This window comes from Aedes aegypti, chromosome 3, assembly GCF_002204515.2.
Source record: "Aedes aegypti strain LVP_AGWG chromosome 3, AaegL5.0 Primary Assembly, whole genome shotgun sequence".
In the NCBI taxonomy this organism is placed as follows: domain Eukaryota; kingdom Metazoa; phylum Arthropoda; class Insecta; order Diptera; family Culicidae; genus Aedes; species Aedes aegypti.
Window position 1 is genome coordinate 127,643,940 of NC_035109.1, and position 19,062 is coordinate 127,663,001.

Below are 19,062 nucleotides of genomic sequence, written 5' to 3' on the forward strand. Positions count from 1 at the left end.
ATGCAATATGAATATTTTTGGAACGGAGCCGACGAGTAGATGACGGAAATCGATGTCTGGCACCAATTTGGAATCCAAGATGGCGACTTCCGGTTTGTGAAAATCACTTTGAGCCCATGCAATATGGGTATTTTTGGAACGGAGCCGACGAGTAGATGACGGAAATCGATGTCTGGCACCAATTTGGAATCCAAGATGGCGACTTCCGGTTTGTGAAAATCACTTTGAGCCCATGCAATATGGGTATTTTTGGAACGGAGCTGACGAGTAGATGACGGAAATCGATGTCTGGCACCAATTTGGAATCCAAGATGGCGACTTCCGGTTTGTGAAAATCACTTTGAGCCCATGCAATATGGGTATTTTTGGAACGGAGCTGACGAGTAGATGACGGAAATCGATGTCTGGCACCAATTTGGAATCCAAGATGGCGACTTCCGGTTTGTGAAAATCACTTTGAGCCCATGCAATATGGGTATTTTTGGAACGGAGCCGACGAGTAGATGACGGAAATCGATGTCTGGCACCAATTTGGAATCCAAGATGGCGACTTCCGGTTTGTGAAAATCACTTTGAGCCCATGCAATATGGGTATTTTTGGAACGGAGCTGACGAGTAAATGACGGAAATCGATGTCTGACGCCATTTTGGAATCCAATATGGCGACTTATGGTTTGCAAAAATCCCTTCAAGCCCATGCGATATGAATATTTTTGGAACGGAGCCGACGAGTAGATGACGGAAATCGATGTCTGGCACCAATTTGGAATCCAAGATGGCGACTTCCGGTTTGTGAAAATCACTTTGAGCCCATTCAATATGGGTATTTTTGGAACGGGGCCGACGAGTAAATGACGGAAATCGATGTCTGGCACCAATTTGGAATCCAAGATGGCGACTTCCGAATTGCAAAAATCCCTTCAAACCCATGCAATATGGGTATTTTTGGAACGGGACTGATGAGTAGATGGCGGAAATCAATGTCTGCCACCATTTTGAAATCCAAGATGGCGAAATCCGGTTTAAAGTGATTTTCACAAATCTTGGCGTCAGACATCGATTTCTGTCATCTACTCATCGGCCCCGTTCCAAAAATACCCATATTGCATGGGTTCAAAGTGATTTTCACAAGCCGGAAGTCGCCATCTTGGATTCCAAAACGACACCAGACATCGATTTCCGTCATCTACTCGTCGGCCCCGTTCCAAAAATACCCATATTGCATGGGTTTGAAGTGCTTTCCACAAACCGGAAGTCACCATCTTGGATTCCAAAACGACACCAGACATCGATTTCCGTCATTTACTCGTCGGCCCCGTTCCAAAAATACCCATATTGCATGGGCTTGAAGCGCTTTTCACAAACCGGAAGTCGCCATCTTGGATTCCAAAATGGCGTCAGACATCGATTTCCGTCATCTACTTATCGGCCCCGTTCCAAAAATACCTATATCGCATGGGTTCAAAGTGATTTTCACAAACCGGAAGTCGCCATCTTGGATTCCAAAACGACACCGGACATCGATTTCCGTCATCTACTCGTCGGCCCCGTTCCAAAAATACCCATATTGCATGGGTTTGAAGTGCTTTCCACAAACCGGAAGTCACCATCTTGGATTCCAAAACGACACCAGACATCGATTTCCGTCATCTACTCGTCGGCCCCGTTCCAAAAATACCCATATTGCATGGGTTTGAAGCGCTTTTCACAAACCGGAAGTCGCCATCTTGGATTCCAAAATGGCGTCAGACATCGATTTCCGTCATCTACTTATCGGCCCCGTTCCAAAAATACCTATATCGCATGGGTTCAAAGTGATTTTCACAAACCGGAAGTCGCCATCTTGGATTCCAAAACGACACCGGACATCGATTTCCGTCATCTACTCGCCGGCCCCGTTCCAAAAATACCCATATTGCATGGTTTCAAAGTGATTTTCACAAACCGGAAGTCGCCATCTTGGATTCCAAAATGGCGTCAGACATCGATTTCCGTCATCTACTTATCGGCCCCGTTCCAAAAATACCTATATCGCATGGGTTCAAAGTGATTTTCACAAACCGGAAGTCGCCATCTTGGATTCCAAAACGACACCAGACATCGATTTCCGTCATCTACTCATCATTTCACAAACCGGAAGTCACCATCTTGGATTCCAAAATGGCGTCAGACATCGATTTCCGTCATCTACTCATCGGCCCCGTTCCAAAAATACCCATATTGCATGGGCTTGAAGCGCTTTTCACAAACCGGAAGTCGCCATCTTGGATTCCAAAATGGCGTCGGACATCGATTTCCGTCATCTACTCGTCGGCCCCGTTCCAAAAATACCCATATTGCATGGGTTTGAAGCGCTTTTCACAAACCGGAAGTCGCCATCTTGGATTCCAAAATGGCGTCAGACATCGATTTCCGTCATCTACTTATCGGCCCCGTTCCAAAAATACCTATATCGCATGGGTTCAAAGTGATTTTCACAAACCGGAAGTCGCCATCTTGGATTCCAAAACGACACCGGACATCGATTTCCGTCATCTACTCGCCGGCCCCGTTCCAAAAATACCCATATTGCATGGTTTCAAAGTGATTTTCACAAACCGGAAGTCGCCATCTTGGATTCCAAAATGGCGTCAGACATCGATTTCCGTCATCTACTTATCGGCCCCGTTCCAAAAATACCTATATCGCATGGGTTCAAAGTGATTTTCACAAACCGGAAGTCGCCATCTTGGATTCCAAAACGACACCAGACATCGATTTCCGTCATCTACTCATCATTTCACAAACCGGAAGTCACCATCTTGGATTCCAAAATGGCGTCAGACATCGATTTCCGTCATCTACTCATCGGCCCCGTTCCAAAAATACCCATATTGCATGGGTTTGAAGCGCTTTTCACAAACCGGAAGTCGCCATCTTGGATTCCAAAATGGCGTCAGACATCGATTTCCGTCATCTACTTATCGGCCCCGTTCCAAAAATACCCATATCGCATGGGTTCAAAGTGATTTTCACAAACCGGAAGTCGCCATCTTGGATTCCAAAACGATACCTTACATCGATTTCCGTCATCTACTCGCCGTCCCCGTTCCAAAAATACCCATATTGAATGGGTTCAAAGTGATTTTCACAAACCGGAAGTCGCCATCTTGGATTCCAAAACGACACCAGACATCGATTTCCGTCATCTACTCATCGGCCCCGTTCCAAAAATACCCATATTGCATGGGTTTGAAGTTCTTTCCACAAACCGGAAGTCACCATCTTGGATTCCAAAACGACACCAGACATCGATTTCCGTCATCTACTCGTCGGCCCCGTTCCAAAAATACCCATATTGCATGGGTTCAAAGTGATTTTCACAAACCGGAAGTCGCCATCTTGGATTCCAAAATGACACCGGACATCGATTTCCGTCATCTACTCGCCGGCCCCGTTCCAAAAATACCCATATTGCATGGGTTCAAAGTGATTTTCACAAACCGGAAGTCGCCATCTTGGATTCCAAAATGACGTCGGACATCGATTTCCGTCATCTACTTATCGGCCCCGTTCCAAAAATACCCATATTGCATGGGTTTGAAACGCTTTTCACAAACCGGAAGTCGCCATCTTGAATTCCAAAACAACTACGGACATCGATATCCGACATCTTTTCGTTGGTCTCGTTTTAAAAATACCCATGTTATAAGGTAAAAAGAGCCAAATTGTGTACACTTTGAGCATGTTTTGCCAACACACTCCGTCAGCATTACTCTTTGCGTAATCGCTTACACTCTCTTTCCTACTGCGTTCCCTCATTGTGTTCGTGTTGTTACACTTTGCGCGCGTCTGTCTCCTCTTTGTGCAGTGGTTAAATTCTGCTCTTTGCGCGCATTGTGCGAGTTGATGCCAGCCCTGGTGTCGTCAATATGGATTTTCGGTTAATCCGATTATAACATCTATTGTTCTTTTTACTGAAAGAAAAAACATGACAAATTTGATTTTCAAACTAAAACAGATTCCCAGATTCTTCAAGACATTCTGTTATTCTTAATTCGCTGTCGTCAAGCTATTTTTCACATAGCAGTACTAACGTGTTTGGGACAATTTTCAAAATTTCTCAATATCAATTTCCATATGAATCTACATTGTCTATAACTAACCACTGAAAAAGCTGAAAATTTCTCTGAACACTAATTTTATGCCGAGGATGGTAAGGAAGATATGGAAGCTTAGATTTACAAACATTTTCAAATTTTGAATTGCCCTAGTTCATAGTACTCTCGAGCTGTGCGTAAACAAATTCTTTCTGTCCTCGTAAGTTTTTAAAATTACCTAAAGCAACAACACAGTACTTATCAGAGTTACAAAATTGGTACTTTTCAGTGCTCCTTTTTTTTCTACCAATTGATCCCTGTTTGATCCTTGTTTGGACCCGTGCCTACTATTTTTCGTTGGACCCGTTAGTGAAAGCTAGCGGTGTTAATCCGTCTTGGACACCGTCTTGAAAAAAAACCTCTTAGAAGGTCATGTCTTTTTTCGTTTATTCACTAAACATGGTTGCAACTGCAAAGAAAAAGAAGGGTGAATCTCTGAATTCACAACTTCCTTCCAAAAAGGTGAGCTTTAACCCATTAACGCCCAAGGTATCTCACAATTGGAATTCAGCTCCGTTTTTGTTATTCATAGTCGTATTCCCATAAATTCAACCTTATTTCACAAAAAAAAAAAAAATCAAGTCTATGGTTGGGATCCAAAAAAATCTTAAAAGTGTGTCGTTTATATCTAGTTGTTCTATAAGTTTATTTTCGAGATTAATCAAATATATTTTCATGCTCTTCGACCCATTACAAAGTAAACAAGTTGAAAAAACTGCATGTGAGGGGTAATTCATAAATTACGTCAACTACAGAAGAGGAAGGAGGGGGTTACAAGGAAACGTGACTACCCATATAAAAATTGAAATCCATACAAAAAGTGTGATATAGAGGAAAATTGAGGAGGATGAATATGGCAAAACTTTGCGTGGCGTAATTTATAGACGTACCCTGATAAAGAAATTGTAACATAAAGAATAAAAATTTCAGAGGCGAAAGATGCATGCCAGAGCTAAATCATTTAGTGACTTCAATTCAATTTTTTGCTCTACCACGTAATTAGATACAGGCATACATATATTTCCATACATGTACATGTACAATTATGCACACTTACACCCTGTACACCAAAAACAAAATAAAATGTCTATAACGGCTTAAACCAGCCGACGGTGTTTTGAAATTGATAGTTGTGGGATTGAAGCCCACCAGAACGATTCTATTATTTTTCACAATTTTACATCTCAATTTGCCCAAAATGACTTTTGTGTCTACGACCTTCAGGTTTTTCAGAAAGGTTTTACGTCGTCCGATAGATTTTGCTGACAATTTCGCGCGTGCTTTCGTTGCCGGCGGAGATTTTTTTCCCTGTTTTGGAGCGTCTAGCTAGGTAGTGCTTCGTGAAGCCCAAGCATGACAGTTCGGTTTTGCGTCGCCCGATAGATTTTGCTGACAATTTCGCGCGTGCTTTCGTCGCCGGAGATTTTTTTTTCCCCCTGTTGGAGCGTCTTGCTGGGTAGGTATTTGGGAAGGCCCAAGCAAGACGGTTTATTTTCGGAACGTCAAGAAGTTTTGCTGTCAGTGTCAGTTTTGTGTTCAATCGAGAATGGATTACCAACTGGTGAGTTCGTTTCATGCTTATGATAACACATTTTTTCTTGAAAGCGTAACTTTTAAGTAATATTAAAACAAACTTTGTATGGTTCGTCACTATATGTGTCGGCATTATGCTTTTTTCTTATACAATTTCAATATACATACATTTTTCTCTTTTATTAAATATTATCTTTTGAATTGTTCGACATTGTGAATGTTGACGTATTTTCTAAAACTTCTACCATATCGAGACAAAATGCACAGTAATACTCATATGTAATTTTCAAACAAACTATGTATGGTTCGTCACTACAAGTGTCGGCTTTATTCCTGTTTCATATAATTTAAAATATGTACATGTAATTTTCAGTTTTCGTCGTCTTTTTAAACGTCTTTTGAATTGTTCGACATTATAGATGTTGACGTATTTTTTACAAAAACTTCTCGAGACAAAAATACAAAACTAGCTTTAAATATAAGTCGTATATTCCCCCCTTGTCCATGGATCGCATCACCGACCAGAGGTGACTCCCAGATCTTTTCCTCCTTCACTAATAAACACCCTTCCCGTGGTGATTGTGGAGATGCAGAGGTATTCTCGGTCTCTAGAAGCAACAATCATTACACCCTAACATTCCTTCCCCATCCCAACTGACTGTAAGGACTTGGCCGGCGCCGTTATTGATCAATAATATTAGATCTGCTAAAATTGCACTTCGAGAGTAAGCGGAAACTCCCATCCCTTATTCATTTGGATCGTAGTGCAATTCTTACCAGTTCCGATCAATCATGGAGTAGCAACCATTGACATGTGCAGTCAGTCTATGCTATGCTATGCTACGACCTTCAGGTTTTTCAGAAACATTTCTTTTCAACAATAGTTTAAACATAGATTGTTTATGGACTCCACAATGAGTTTATCGTATACCGTAAGTTCGTTGATAAAGAAGAGGAAATTGAGCGAAGTTCTCTTTCTGAATTTTATCGGGATGCACAATGTATTTAAAAAAAAACTATCGATAGATCATTGATCACTAGAGTGATGCAAATTTTGAAATGTTGGCTCCCCTATGCTTAAATGATTTATATTATGGTAAATAGCATCCTCCCAAAGTTTGAAATGATTCGGAAGAAATTTGACTGTGCACAAGCCATTTGAAGTTTACATGGAGATTACTATGAAAAACGCCAACTTTTTGTGTTCACGCCTCTATCTCTTCGACATAATATTTTATGGAAAAGTGAACAACCTCTGCTCATGTGAAATCCTTTCAGCTACAACTTTGCTGAAGACCACATTTTGATAGGACTTAAGCATAAATTGCTATTTTTAATCATAAACTAGGTTTGCATTTTGCATGCTTAACTAACTGCTAGGCAGGTAACAGTGGTGCTCCTAGCGGGTAGAATAGATCAAAGTACCGTTTTGATTCATATTACGGACACTTAAGGCCTCAGTGAAGTATGACCCAGCTTAGACCGTACAAAATAAATCATTCTGTATGAATTTTTAGCGTTATCGAGCGTCGGAAGCCCTTAACTTTCGGATGGTGGGTAAAGAATACGCGTCCGCAACTTGAATAATTTTAAATAAATCAAAACGTGTGGCCTTTTCATGATTCTTATTCCGGACGCTTCCTCACAGCTCATGATAATCATTAATGGAACAGTCAAATCATCAATTGAATTCGTTAAGACGTCTAAGGTAGTTGGGCATTATAAATTTGCAATGATATTTATAAAAAAACCTAATAAAACGAGCATCGAAAATGAGAACTTTTTGACGGCGAAAATTGAAACATTTCGTGTGAAATGTTTCCCATACAAACGAGAATGTCCGGAATTTGAAGCTGTCCGTAATATGAATCAAAACGGTAAACCAGGCTACTATGTTCTACAGCAAAACAGCAGTGTTGCTCTGAATTTAAATAAATAATCATCTCAGCATGATTTACACTTTGTTATCAATAATAACAAATTATCCTTAAGTCCCACCAAAATGTGGTCTTCGGCAAAGTTGTAGCTGGGCCGAGTTCACATGAGCAGAGTATGTTCATTTTTCCATAGATTATTATTACGAGCAGTTAGATGACTGAACACAAAAGGTTTCCTTTTCCATAGTAATTTCCATAGAAACTTCAAATGGCCTGTGCACAGCCAAATTTCTTCCAAATCACTTCAATTTTTTGGAGAATGATTTTCATCATAATTGACACCGTTTAAGCATAGGGGAGCAAAAGCTTCAAAATTTGCATCAGTCTATTGATCACGCTTGTAGATCATAAGACCTATATTCGATGAAATCCTTGGAGGACGTCGGACATCGCTACAAATTATGACAATACTTATTTTACTGCTATGAATAGATAAGGGTCTGTGCCATATCAAAAACTAATTTCTTGAAAATTGGTTACGCTTGTAAATCCATAGAGATCTTGGAGGACATCCGCTCAAATTAATTCAATGCACCATTTGCACACATGAATGTTTAGGGACCTTTGGAGTATTTGAAAACTAATCATAAATCACTTATTACGATCGTAGATACCAAGGCCTTTATTTCGAAACATCCGCACAAACCAATACCATATTCCGACGACTTAAATTAATGGTTAAGAGACTGTGCCATATTAAAAAAAAAAACTATCGATAGACCATTGATCACGCTTGTTGATCCCTATTCGATGAAGTCCTTGGAGGACCTAGGGCATCGGTACAAATGAAAGCATTACTCATTTTACTGCTATGAATAGACAAGGGCCTGTGCCATAACAAAAAACATCAAAGGATCGCTTAAAACGTCAGTACATTACAGGTGTATATTCCAGGAAGTTTTGATGAGCGAGAATACCTGTTGTACTCACTTAGTTATCAAAACTTGGATCTGAGAATACACACAATTCTTCAAAATATAACAATCTTCTAGGGTCCAGTATTGTAAGATATTCTACTACATAGAAATGATAAATTGATCTTCATCAACTCATGTAGAATCATATGCATATGATTCTACATGAGTTGATGAGGATCAATTTATCATTTCTATGTAGTAGAATATCTCACAATACTGGACCCTTGAAGATGCCCAAATTGCAAAGAGTGCTTGGAAGTCCTCAACTTGCATCCATTCTAGCTTGGTAAGGAATCAAATATATCAATAATATATTAATGATACTAAAAGAGCATAATTTCTCTAAATAATAAAAAATCAATTTCATACAAGTAGACTCCAAAAGCCAAAACCTCGTTTTACGAACTAAGCTCCCTCGTTTTACGCACTGATTCAATTTATGCACCAACTCAATTTACGCACCCCTGATCTAGTTCGTAAATTGAGATTACAGTGTACCTCTAGACGCTTGTCGAGGGGGTTGCAGTATACGCTAAGTGGCTCAAGTTCAAACACCACCCCGAAAAACATTATTTTTCGACATTTTTAACGGCATTCCTCAATTACACTTCAAATGAAAGCCCATGAGTTGCCCTACAAAACGTCATATATATTTGTTTGACCTAGTTCGGTTGGCAAGAAAAAAGTCGATTTGAAAATCATTAAAATTTTAATAAAAATTGTTTTTTTCTCGATTCGAAGCACTTTCAAAATCCATATGTATAGCATGTTTATCTTAATTTTTATATAAAGGGCGAACACGACATTATTGCGACACCGAAAATGTCATGCCAATTTTCTTATAATGTTTAGAATAAAAACCAAAATTATAGGGTAGTTTTATACATATATTTACTTCAAAAATCAAAAGAAAAGTTAATCGATGGAGTTTTGAGTGTAAAATTGAAGGCATTTTCGCTTGATGCCCTCCATCAAAGTCTTTACAGTGTCATACGGTACCAGCTTCTCATTTTTTTTTCCATTTTCTAAACATGTCCTTCTCGTCTTTGACCCAAGCAGAAGAAAATAACTACTGAATACCAAATTGAGGTATTCCATACCAGATAATTTCCAATACTTACAACCTGAATGAGGTATGAATGAGCCCTGCATAAGAGGTAAAATACCTCAAAGAATACTTCTGCATATTCTACAAATACCAAGCTGATTGCTAGATACCTAAATATTACTTGATGGATTTTCATATAAAAGTGAAATTTTTCAATACTAGTTCAATACCTCCAGCAGTCCTCAATAGCTATTGAATACCAAAATGAAGTATTTTTAATTGTTTTAAACATTTTTATCAAATACCATTATAATACCAAAATGAGATATTGATAACTGAACAATACCTAAATATGGTATGATACCAGAATATGGTATGCATAAGTTATTGCGAGTTATTCTTTCCTCCTCGGGGACTGTCTTCTTGCTCTTCATTATTGCCCAGTACTGTAGCACCGGGCGCAGCTCCGGACAGTTTGACGGATTCATGTCCTTTGGAACAAAATGGACAGAATTGGCCTCATACCACTCCAGGACATTTTTAGAATAGTGGCATGATGCCAAATCTGGCCTAAATAGCGAAGCTTTGTCGTGCTGCTGCAAGAACGGCAAAAGACGCTTCTCCAGGCACTCAGATTTGTAGATCTCGCCATTTACTGTGCTGTTTGTCACGAAAGGCTCACTCCTCAGTCCGCAAGAGCAGATGGCCTGCCAAATGAGATATTTTTAGGCGAATTTCGATATTTTCTTCTTCTTAAATTTGTCGTCCACATCGAACTTGCTCTTGCCGGTGAAAAACTCCAACCCCGGAATTTGCTTAAAATCGGCTTTTATATACGTTTCGTCGTCCACCACACAGCAGCCATATTTTGTCAGCATCTTCTCGTAGAGCTTCCGTGCCCGAGTTTTAGCCGTTGATTGTTGCCGCTCATCGCGGTTTGTGAAGTTCTGTACCTTGTATGTATGTAGTCCAGCTCTCTTCTTTGCATTCTGGATGTAGCTCTGCGGCATGCCAATCTTTTTAGCCAAATCACGGCTTGAGACGTTGGGATTGGCTTTAATCATCCGCTTCACCTTTCCCACCGTCTTTTTGTTCTCCGGTTCCGGTTTTCTTCCAGCTTTTTGCCGTGGTCCAACGTCAACCGCTCCTGGAACCGCTTCAACGCTCTGCGGAGCTGCCAGATGATTTGAAAGAAAATCTGTATTTACCAGGTGAGAAAATCTGTGTCCCATACAAAAAAATCTGTGTCCATACAAAAATTGTTGAAAGAAAATCTGTGTTCCATACAAATTGAATCTGTGTCAGAATAAAAATATCTGTGTAATACAGATAAATCTGTATATATGGCAGCCCTGCTCTGGAGACGGTTGAATGGTGAATGTTCAACATTTTTTTCCAACTGCCGGTGCGACGGGTCAGGAAATTCCAGGTGTTTGAAAATAATTTGTTCTCTCAACTCGCGTTGGTTCACCTCCATTTTCGTTAAATCGAAAAACACGACTTCGAGTTTGACAGCTTGTAAACAACACACGTCAATGAGAATGTGTGCTAAATTTGGTTGATTTTTACCCAATGGTAGAAAAGTTATACCCTGTTGAATGTGTCGCAATAATTTCGTGTTCGCCCTTTAACGCAGAGTAATCATACAAAATTTTAACCTAATCCGTGCATTTGTACTATAGTTATATCGATTTTTGTTATTTTGTATGTTAGGGGGTCATTTGGTCCCACTTCCCTCTAATATAAAAATCAAAAATTTTGCAAAACATCTTTTATAGAGAAGAACAACAAATTTAAATAGAAGAAAATTGCAGCATAATCGGAGAACATCAATACCTAACTTAAATTGTCATAAAACGAAAAGTATTCGCAGTTCCATTTTCCTTTAGCTTTTCATGCTCTACACACTCAAACAGACTGTGAGTGTTCGGTAAATAAAATTACTGAAACTGATCGGTAAATCTTCAAAATACCGACGTTTCGGTAAACGACCACTTTTTGACAGCGCGCCATCACTGAAGTTACTGAGTTTCGGCGAATCATGATATATCTGTCATTTTTTACCGACGGATCTGTGAATCTGCAATGTTACCGAAAACTGTAAAATATTGAAGTAAAATTTCGGTACCGTAAAACGGGGTAAATTTGATCATGCGGGTAACTTTGATAGTGCGAGACCCACATCATATTAAACGAAATAACGAAGTTTCTGTTGATAAGTTAAGCAAAACGAATGCAAAAGTAAATAGTATTAGTATGACACTTCATGCCAAAGCTTTTTTCGTTGGAATCAAGTGCATTTGAGGATTTTAATGCAAATTTTAAAAATTCACTCGATTTTAGCATTTTTGTAATGCGTACAAACAATCTGTTCTACGATTATTATTTCATGAAGTTATAATGAGTTCGACACTTATCCATGACAGCCTAGTTATAGTAGAACATAAATTCGGTCTTAAATGTCTTAGCGAAACCAATTTTTACAAACTGGGATCATTTTTGTAATCTAAGTCTGAAATTTCCATATAGCGTTAACCGTCGCCAACTTTCAAACTGACCGATAAAATCGTCGCCAGCAAACAAATCAAAGGAGGTGATTTTCCGTTGTGTTGGTAAGACTGGTGAAACGTCAAATTCACAGCGATTCGTTGGCTGGCGACGATTTTGGCGACGATTTCACCGGCGTCGATTACAAATCGTCGCGTCCGATAAGGTGCAAAACTTACAATACTTGTTTTAAAATATGAATTGTAATTATTTGAAACAGACATGCATAAATATTGAAGTTTTCTTGTACAAAACTATCAAAGTAACCCCGTTTTACGGTAGTCATGTTCATAGATTGCTGACACCGGTAGTTAGCTAGTTGACAGCATTGAACCATCACGGATTTTTTTTTCTGTTATCGTAGGATTGTTGTTGGTGTTAATTCGATATTAATTTACTTATTTGAAAAACAGTGCACATATTATAGGGATGGAGGTAAGTCAATCTAGTCTATGCATCTTCTTGTTCTTTCTGGCATTACGTCCCCACTGGAACAGAGCCTGCTTCTCAGCTTAGTGTTCTTATGTGCACTTCCACAGTTATTAACTGAGAGCTTACTGTGCCAATGACCAATTTTGCATACGTATAACGTGTGGCAGGTACGAAGATATTCTATGCCCTGGGAAGTCGAGAAAATTTCCAACCCGAAAAGATCCTAGACCGGTGGGATTCGAACCCACGACCCTCACAGCTTGCTCTTGCTGAATAGCTGCGCGTTTACCGCTACGGCTATCTGGGCCCCTCTAGTCTATGCATGTTCAATATATTAACTATCAAAACAATTTGCATTCCAGATATCAGCAACGGCATTTTTTTGCGCTACTGAATGCATTGTTTCCGATTACGCTGACACCGGCATCACTTCGAGTGAAAATCATCGGCTACGTCCCTCTCCTTGTTTTGGGTGATCAAGCGATTACTTATTACTGTTTCTCCGAAGCAGGTTGAATGCAAATGTATTATTGAAATGAAGATTTGTGATGCAAAAACTTTGTAAAATTCGGTTCTTTTCCTCAGTGAGAATTTGAAATTACGAGAGAGAATCCGTGAGCAGCAGGATTACCGTTCTTCGGTAAACGGTTACCGAAGATTCGGTTGTTTTGACAGCTGAGCTGCAATATCCAAATCACCGAATGATCTGTAATCTATTCGTTTACCGAACGAATCACCGAAAGTTCAGCTGTTGCGATTTTGGTATACAAATTACCGACTTCGGTAATTTGAGCTGAGTGTGTATATTACAAGATACTCAACATTTTCCAGATTAATATTAGTATTTTTAGCAAAGCTGTGATAAATTATGGCATAATTGAAATAAATTTCAATATTTAAATATTTTCAGTTATAAAATTTCTAAAATCTGCAAAATGTGCGAATTAGGCAATGTAGGACGCTTAACTCACAAAAAAAAAACTAAGAATGCGTTGCAAAAATGGTTTTTAATTATTTTCAATTTTTAAGTTAAGACAATTTTTCTATGTTTAGATAATTTAAATCAGTATCAAAAGATTGAAATCTTTTGTATTGATGGATGTCCTTCGTAGACAATCAAATATGTAAGTATTAACTTCAATCAATTAAAAGATTTATATCTGTCTTAACTCGAAACAACTCGTTTGGATATTGGATCGTTATTTGGATATTTTTCTCTGAACTCATGTGTCATTCCCTGCCTTTCCAGGTTTTCCAGTTAGTCGCCACCCTATCAGTTCCTCCCCTTTAATTTTTCTTGTGGGTAATCGTTCAAATTGTTTCAATTCTAATGGGAATACCCATTCTTCTCTTCCGCGGGTAATTTGTATTACGTCTACTTATCTACGGAAAATCTCAATATAAATTGTACCTAATTTTAGTTACATGTCTCCCTCTGATTTTGATTTTTTAACCGAACAATCAAATGATTGATGCAATGTACAAAACCATCACCAAGGCTGAAGCAGTTTAGGTTGATGTAAATTTAATATTGAATTGTTATTGGATTACGCTTCTCTAATAGCTCAATTTTTTTTAAATATTTTTGGAAACTTTGGAGGTTTTGTTGAGATACAGCTTGGAAAATATACTTTCATAGCTGCTTGCCTTTTCATTTCACTGGGCAGCAAGTTGATTAGCTTCAAACAGACCTGCGGAAATTGACTCGCTATAAGTCATTTTTTTGTGTCAGTTTCAACGTACTCGCGATTCTGCTATGAGAATTCTATGGCAAGATTTGCAAAAAAGAAATTAAAAACATTTCTCGCAATTGTGTTAATCAAGTTTCTCAATTTGACCCTGCCTCTGAGCCATTTTAGGAATTATCTTAAATGTTGAAGAAAAAAAGTAAGAGGTTGTTTCCGAGGTACAACCGCCAAGTTGACGTTGGATAACGTTAGCTACTTCTTCAATTTTCTGGCTTGAGACCGTCACGAACTTATGCAAGATGTCTACTGATAAAAATCCAATGAATTTTCATACTATTTGTTGCATGTCAATTCTGACCTATTATGGACATTGTGTGTTATTATTTGGTTGGTTCGGTTAACATTTCAACGCCGATAGATTCGATCGATGGAAGAAGAAGCATGAGCGGTAACTCTTGCTTCCCAAACAAATATTTCGGTCTAACGTTAGGTTCACGCATGATCTACTAAGATTGGTTGCTTTAATGGGTTCTTAAGCTAGTTTGAGGTTGAGGTACTTCTCCATGAAGTCCGCGAGCTCCATGTTCTCCTCTTTGCTCAAATCGATGTTAAAATTGCCAGTCACCATGATTGGCATGATCTCCTTTTGATACTCGAAGAAGTTCTGCACCATGAAGAACTTCTTTTGCTTCGTCGTGGTATCCGGGGAAATGTAGAGGCAAATCTGCGATTCCAGAGCTCGGCCGTCATGGTCCTGCACGATCGGTTTGTTTGAGGATACCAAACTGTGCGCGATCCACTCCAAGCGTGTCAGCATCATGTCGAAGGACATCCAGCTGACTCGTCGTATCCGTGGAGAACACGCTTAAATTGAATTGCAGCACAATTTCAAACAAAACGGCCCTTTTCAGGTTCACAACAATGCATTCCACGTAAAAGAGTTACAACCAGAGACATTTCATCTATGACTATTAATTGATTAATTAATGTTTTTATCAATTATAATTTTGGTTGATTAGTTTTCAACGGAGATAAATGGCAAACAAAGTTTTACCTAGGTTCTCGTCGCTCGGTTCGGGCGGCGGTAGCATTTTTGCAGCCTCTACTCTTAACTGATCCTTAGGAAATTGCCTACATATAGGCGTTTTCATCGCAATTCTTGAAATTAACTATTCATTATTCATTATTTCTTCAAATATTGCATTATTAGGAATTTAGCAAGCATATTCGGATTCAGGGACCTCATATTCATTATGTAGAATCATTTCAAAAATTAACAATAATCGCAATTGTTCAATTTCACCCCGAAATGGGATTCCCCGATTTTCAATTTAAGGGATGATTTTTAGCACTAAAAGCACATTTGTTAGAAAATTTTGGCACATGAGCCAAAAAGGCTAATCGTTCAGTTGGCATTTTCAACATTTTTGAAAACAGACAATAAAAACCATGAAAAATGATCAGTTTCACCCGATATTACGGTATATGTAAACTTCAAAACGCCAAAACCTTATAACAGCAAGAAAAATGTGCTTTTCTATGGAAAAAAGGACATGCCTCGATATTTACCAATTTTTCAATAGTTTAGTCATGAAAATCAATAGTTTTCATTAGGCTTCATGCACAAATTACGTCACGCTCCAAGGGGGGGGGGAGGGGGTTGAGCCAAGCGTGACAAACCTTACACAATATTCAGAGGACTCATACAAAAAGTGTGACAAGGGGGGGGGGGAGGGGGTCGAAAAAGTTGAAATTTAGCGTGACATAATTTGTGTACCATCCCTTATTGGAGTAGATTCGTAGAAAGATTTCCAATCGATTGGTGCAAGAATCTTGAAAATCTATGCTGGAGTTAGTATGTTATTAACAGTCAAAATCTAACCACTTTTCGTGACGCGAGCGATTTTTCGTTTTTCAAAATTGTACCCCAGTATGTTGCCGTAAGACGTTATCCAACGTCAAAAAAACGAAGGAGCCAATTTCAGCATTGAAAAAGGCAAACAAATTATAACGACCTTATTGGGAAAAGCTCCAAAATTTGCTATGTAGTTTGAAAGCGCTTACAATTTCAATCAAGGACTCACTAGTCAGTATTAAATAACGTTTTTTTGGCTTTCTCAGTCTTGGGAAAAATAAAACATTATGTTTTGCTTTGTCCAACGATTCTGCTTTATTAAGTCTTTTTCAAGGGTATAGCTGTCAACTTTTATGAAAGCCCAATAAAAGAGCCGAAACATCGGGAAAACAAAACATATCGTTTTGATTGTCCCAAGACTGAGAAAGCCAAATATCCGAATTTTAAATCTAAAACATCCTAGTCGTTGAATTTATCTACAAAAAATACTAAGGATTTTGAAAGCTTCCTCAACCAAGACAATGTTCCTGGGGGATTGATTTGGAAGAAGTGAGCTATTATTAAAAATTACAAAATATGAAAGATGCTGGCGATGATGGAATATTTTACATCCTCTTCAAAAAACTTTCAGAGAGTAACTTATCATTCTTGGTTCATAAATGTAACAAATGTTTACAGTTGACATTCTTACCTGACAGATGTTTGTACCAATTTTAAAACCAATCAAAAATCCTGCAGAATTTTCCAGCTATCACCCATTTAGCTTGTTTTTCTCCATCAGTAAACTGTTTGAAAAGGTCATTATGAACAGAAGGATGGTCAAGAGCAACGAAAATTCAATTTTCAATTAACAGTTCGGATTCCGACATGGATATTCGACCACTCATAACGTGTTAAATTTAATTCGTTCTTTTAAATTTGAAAACTTTTCTACTGATCTGGCTCGCCTAGACATAGAAAAAGCATTTGACAGTGTTTGGCATGCTTGCTTGTAAAATTAAAAACAAACTTTTATTGTCCAATGTACATTGCTAGAATAATCCAAAGTTATCTGTCAAATTTTACTCTTCAGGTTAATTATCGGAACTCCAAGTTTAAAATACTTTCTGTAAGAGCTGATGTTCCTCAAGACAGCATTTTGGGACCAATATTATACACCTGAGTTACCTCAGGAATGTCAAAAATCTTTGTTTGCGGATGACACAGGCCTTTCGGCCAATGGACGAAGCCTGCGTGTCATCTGTAGAAGATTGAAAAAAAGTTTGGATATTTTTTTTTAATTCATGTTTGTAAAAATGGAAGATTTCTCCTAATGCTTCCAAAAATCAACTAATAATATTCCCACGTAAACCAAAACCAGTCTATTTGAAACCTTAAAGTTTACATGTTGCCACGTTGGGAGTGGGTTCCAATAAATTGGTCAGATGAAGTTAAGTATCTAGGGCTCATGCTAGATAAGAATTTAACTTTCAAAAATCACATTAAGGGCTTTCAAGTCAAATGTAACAAATATGTGAAATGTTTTCATCCTCTTATTAATAAACAATCAAAACTTTGCCTTAAGAACACGCTATTGGTCTTCAAATAATGTTTCATTCCAGCCATGTTGTATGCTGTACCAATATCGAATAGTTGTTGTAAAACCAGGAAGAAAGCTCTGTAGAGGATTCAAAATATAATTTTGAAAATGATTCTGAAACTCCCTCCCTGGTATAGTACTACATAGTTACATAGAATATCCAACATTGGAACAAATGACGAATAGAATTATGAATAATTCTAGTCAAAAATCGTTGCAATCTTCAATTGCCACTATCAATGCGTTATTTATTTAGAATCAGTTAAAGGAAGCGATTTTCTTCTACAAGTAGGTGAAATCAACTCACCTGTAAACATTCTGAACTGCTATGATAAATGAAATGAAATATGTTGTTAACAAAATGTTAATAAAAGCTTATTTTAGTTTTACCAAATTATAATGATAGTGATGCTTAAGTTGACGATGAACCGAAGCCAAAGTTCAAATTTTCAAGAGCACGGATCTGGAGAACCAAACATTCGATTGAGCTGAAAACTTAATCGATTTTTCACTAGCTGGTGGCTCAAACGGATGTTTGGTTCTCCAGATCCGTGCTCTTGAAAATTTGAACTTTGGCATCGTTTCATCTTCACCTTAACACACAATATCGAGATATTAGAGATGAATATAATGTACGAAAAAATTCTAAAGAAGGAATTAAAATAATGAAGGAAGGGTGTAAGCGTCCATGATTCAAAAGTGAACTTGTTTCATCATTAGGGTTCGACTTTTTTGTAGTTTAACTGTGTTACCCCATAGCAAAGTCGGTTCAATAGTTTGACCAGTCCTTGGGTCTTTACCACCAATAAATCATATTAATTGGAACCCTGTCGTGATCGTGAATGGCTTCGATTTGATTGGCACTCTTTCGGACATACAATTCATCATCTTTTTCGTGGGGCCTCGTTGATACCACTTTATATCTACCCACATTCACTATGGAAACACTTTGAAACACCAAAACCCACAGTGCACTTACAAATAGATCGTTCCATTGCCTTCCTTTGCGTTGAGGATTGATTCAATTTCAATTTTCTGGTAGTCCTCATTTGTCGGACGGGAACTCACTTTCACCCATGCGATCACCAGAAAGTAAAAACAAAGTGCAACCAATTTCATAATTCCGTATAAATTCCTGGGTATTCTTCGAATTGAGCCCCAGATCTATCCAAGACACTATCAGCACCGAATCGCAGAACAGACCGCACTTTACACCCGTTACTTCAACACGCCAGATTGATACTATTGATGCCGGTGGAGGGAAGCTTCGGAGGCATGCTTATGTTTCGTCTCGGTTGTACGAAAGTGGGTGAGTTCCGGACTTACATGTTGCGGTGGTATAAACTTGAACCTTAGCTCAAGAGCAATCGTGTTTTGGTTGCCACAT

At 38.4% G+C, this 19,062-nt stretch overlaps 1 protein-coding gene across 1 annotated transcript in view; it reads right to left on the bottom strand.

The window, feature by feature from the left end:
* The window catches only part of LOC110678060, a 52,103-nt gene extending 33,195 nt beyond the window's left edge, over positions 1–18,908 (bottom strand). Inside the window, exon 1 of the mRNA XM_021850588.1 lies at positions 18,655–18,908. Within this exon, the coding sequence (XP_021706280.1) occupies positions 18,655–18,794 (140 nt within the window). The 5' untranslated portion in view covers positions 18,795–18,908. The remainder of the gene's footprint in view (positions 1–18,654) is intronic.
* Positions 18,909–19,062: the final 154 nt, after the last annotated feature.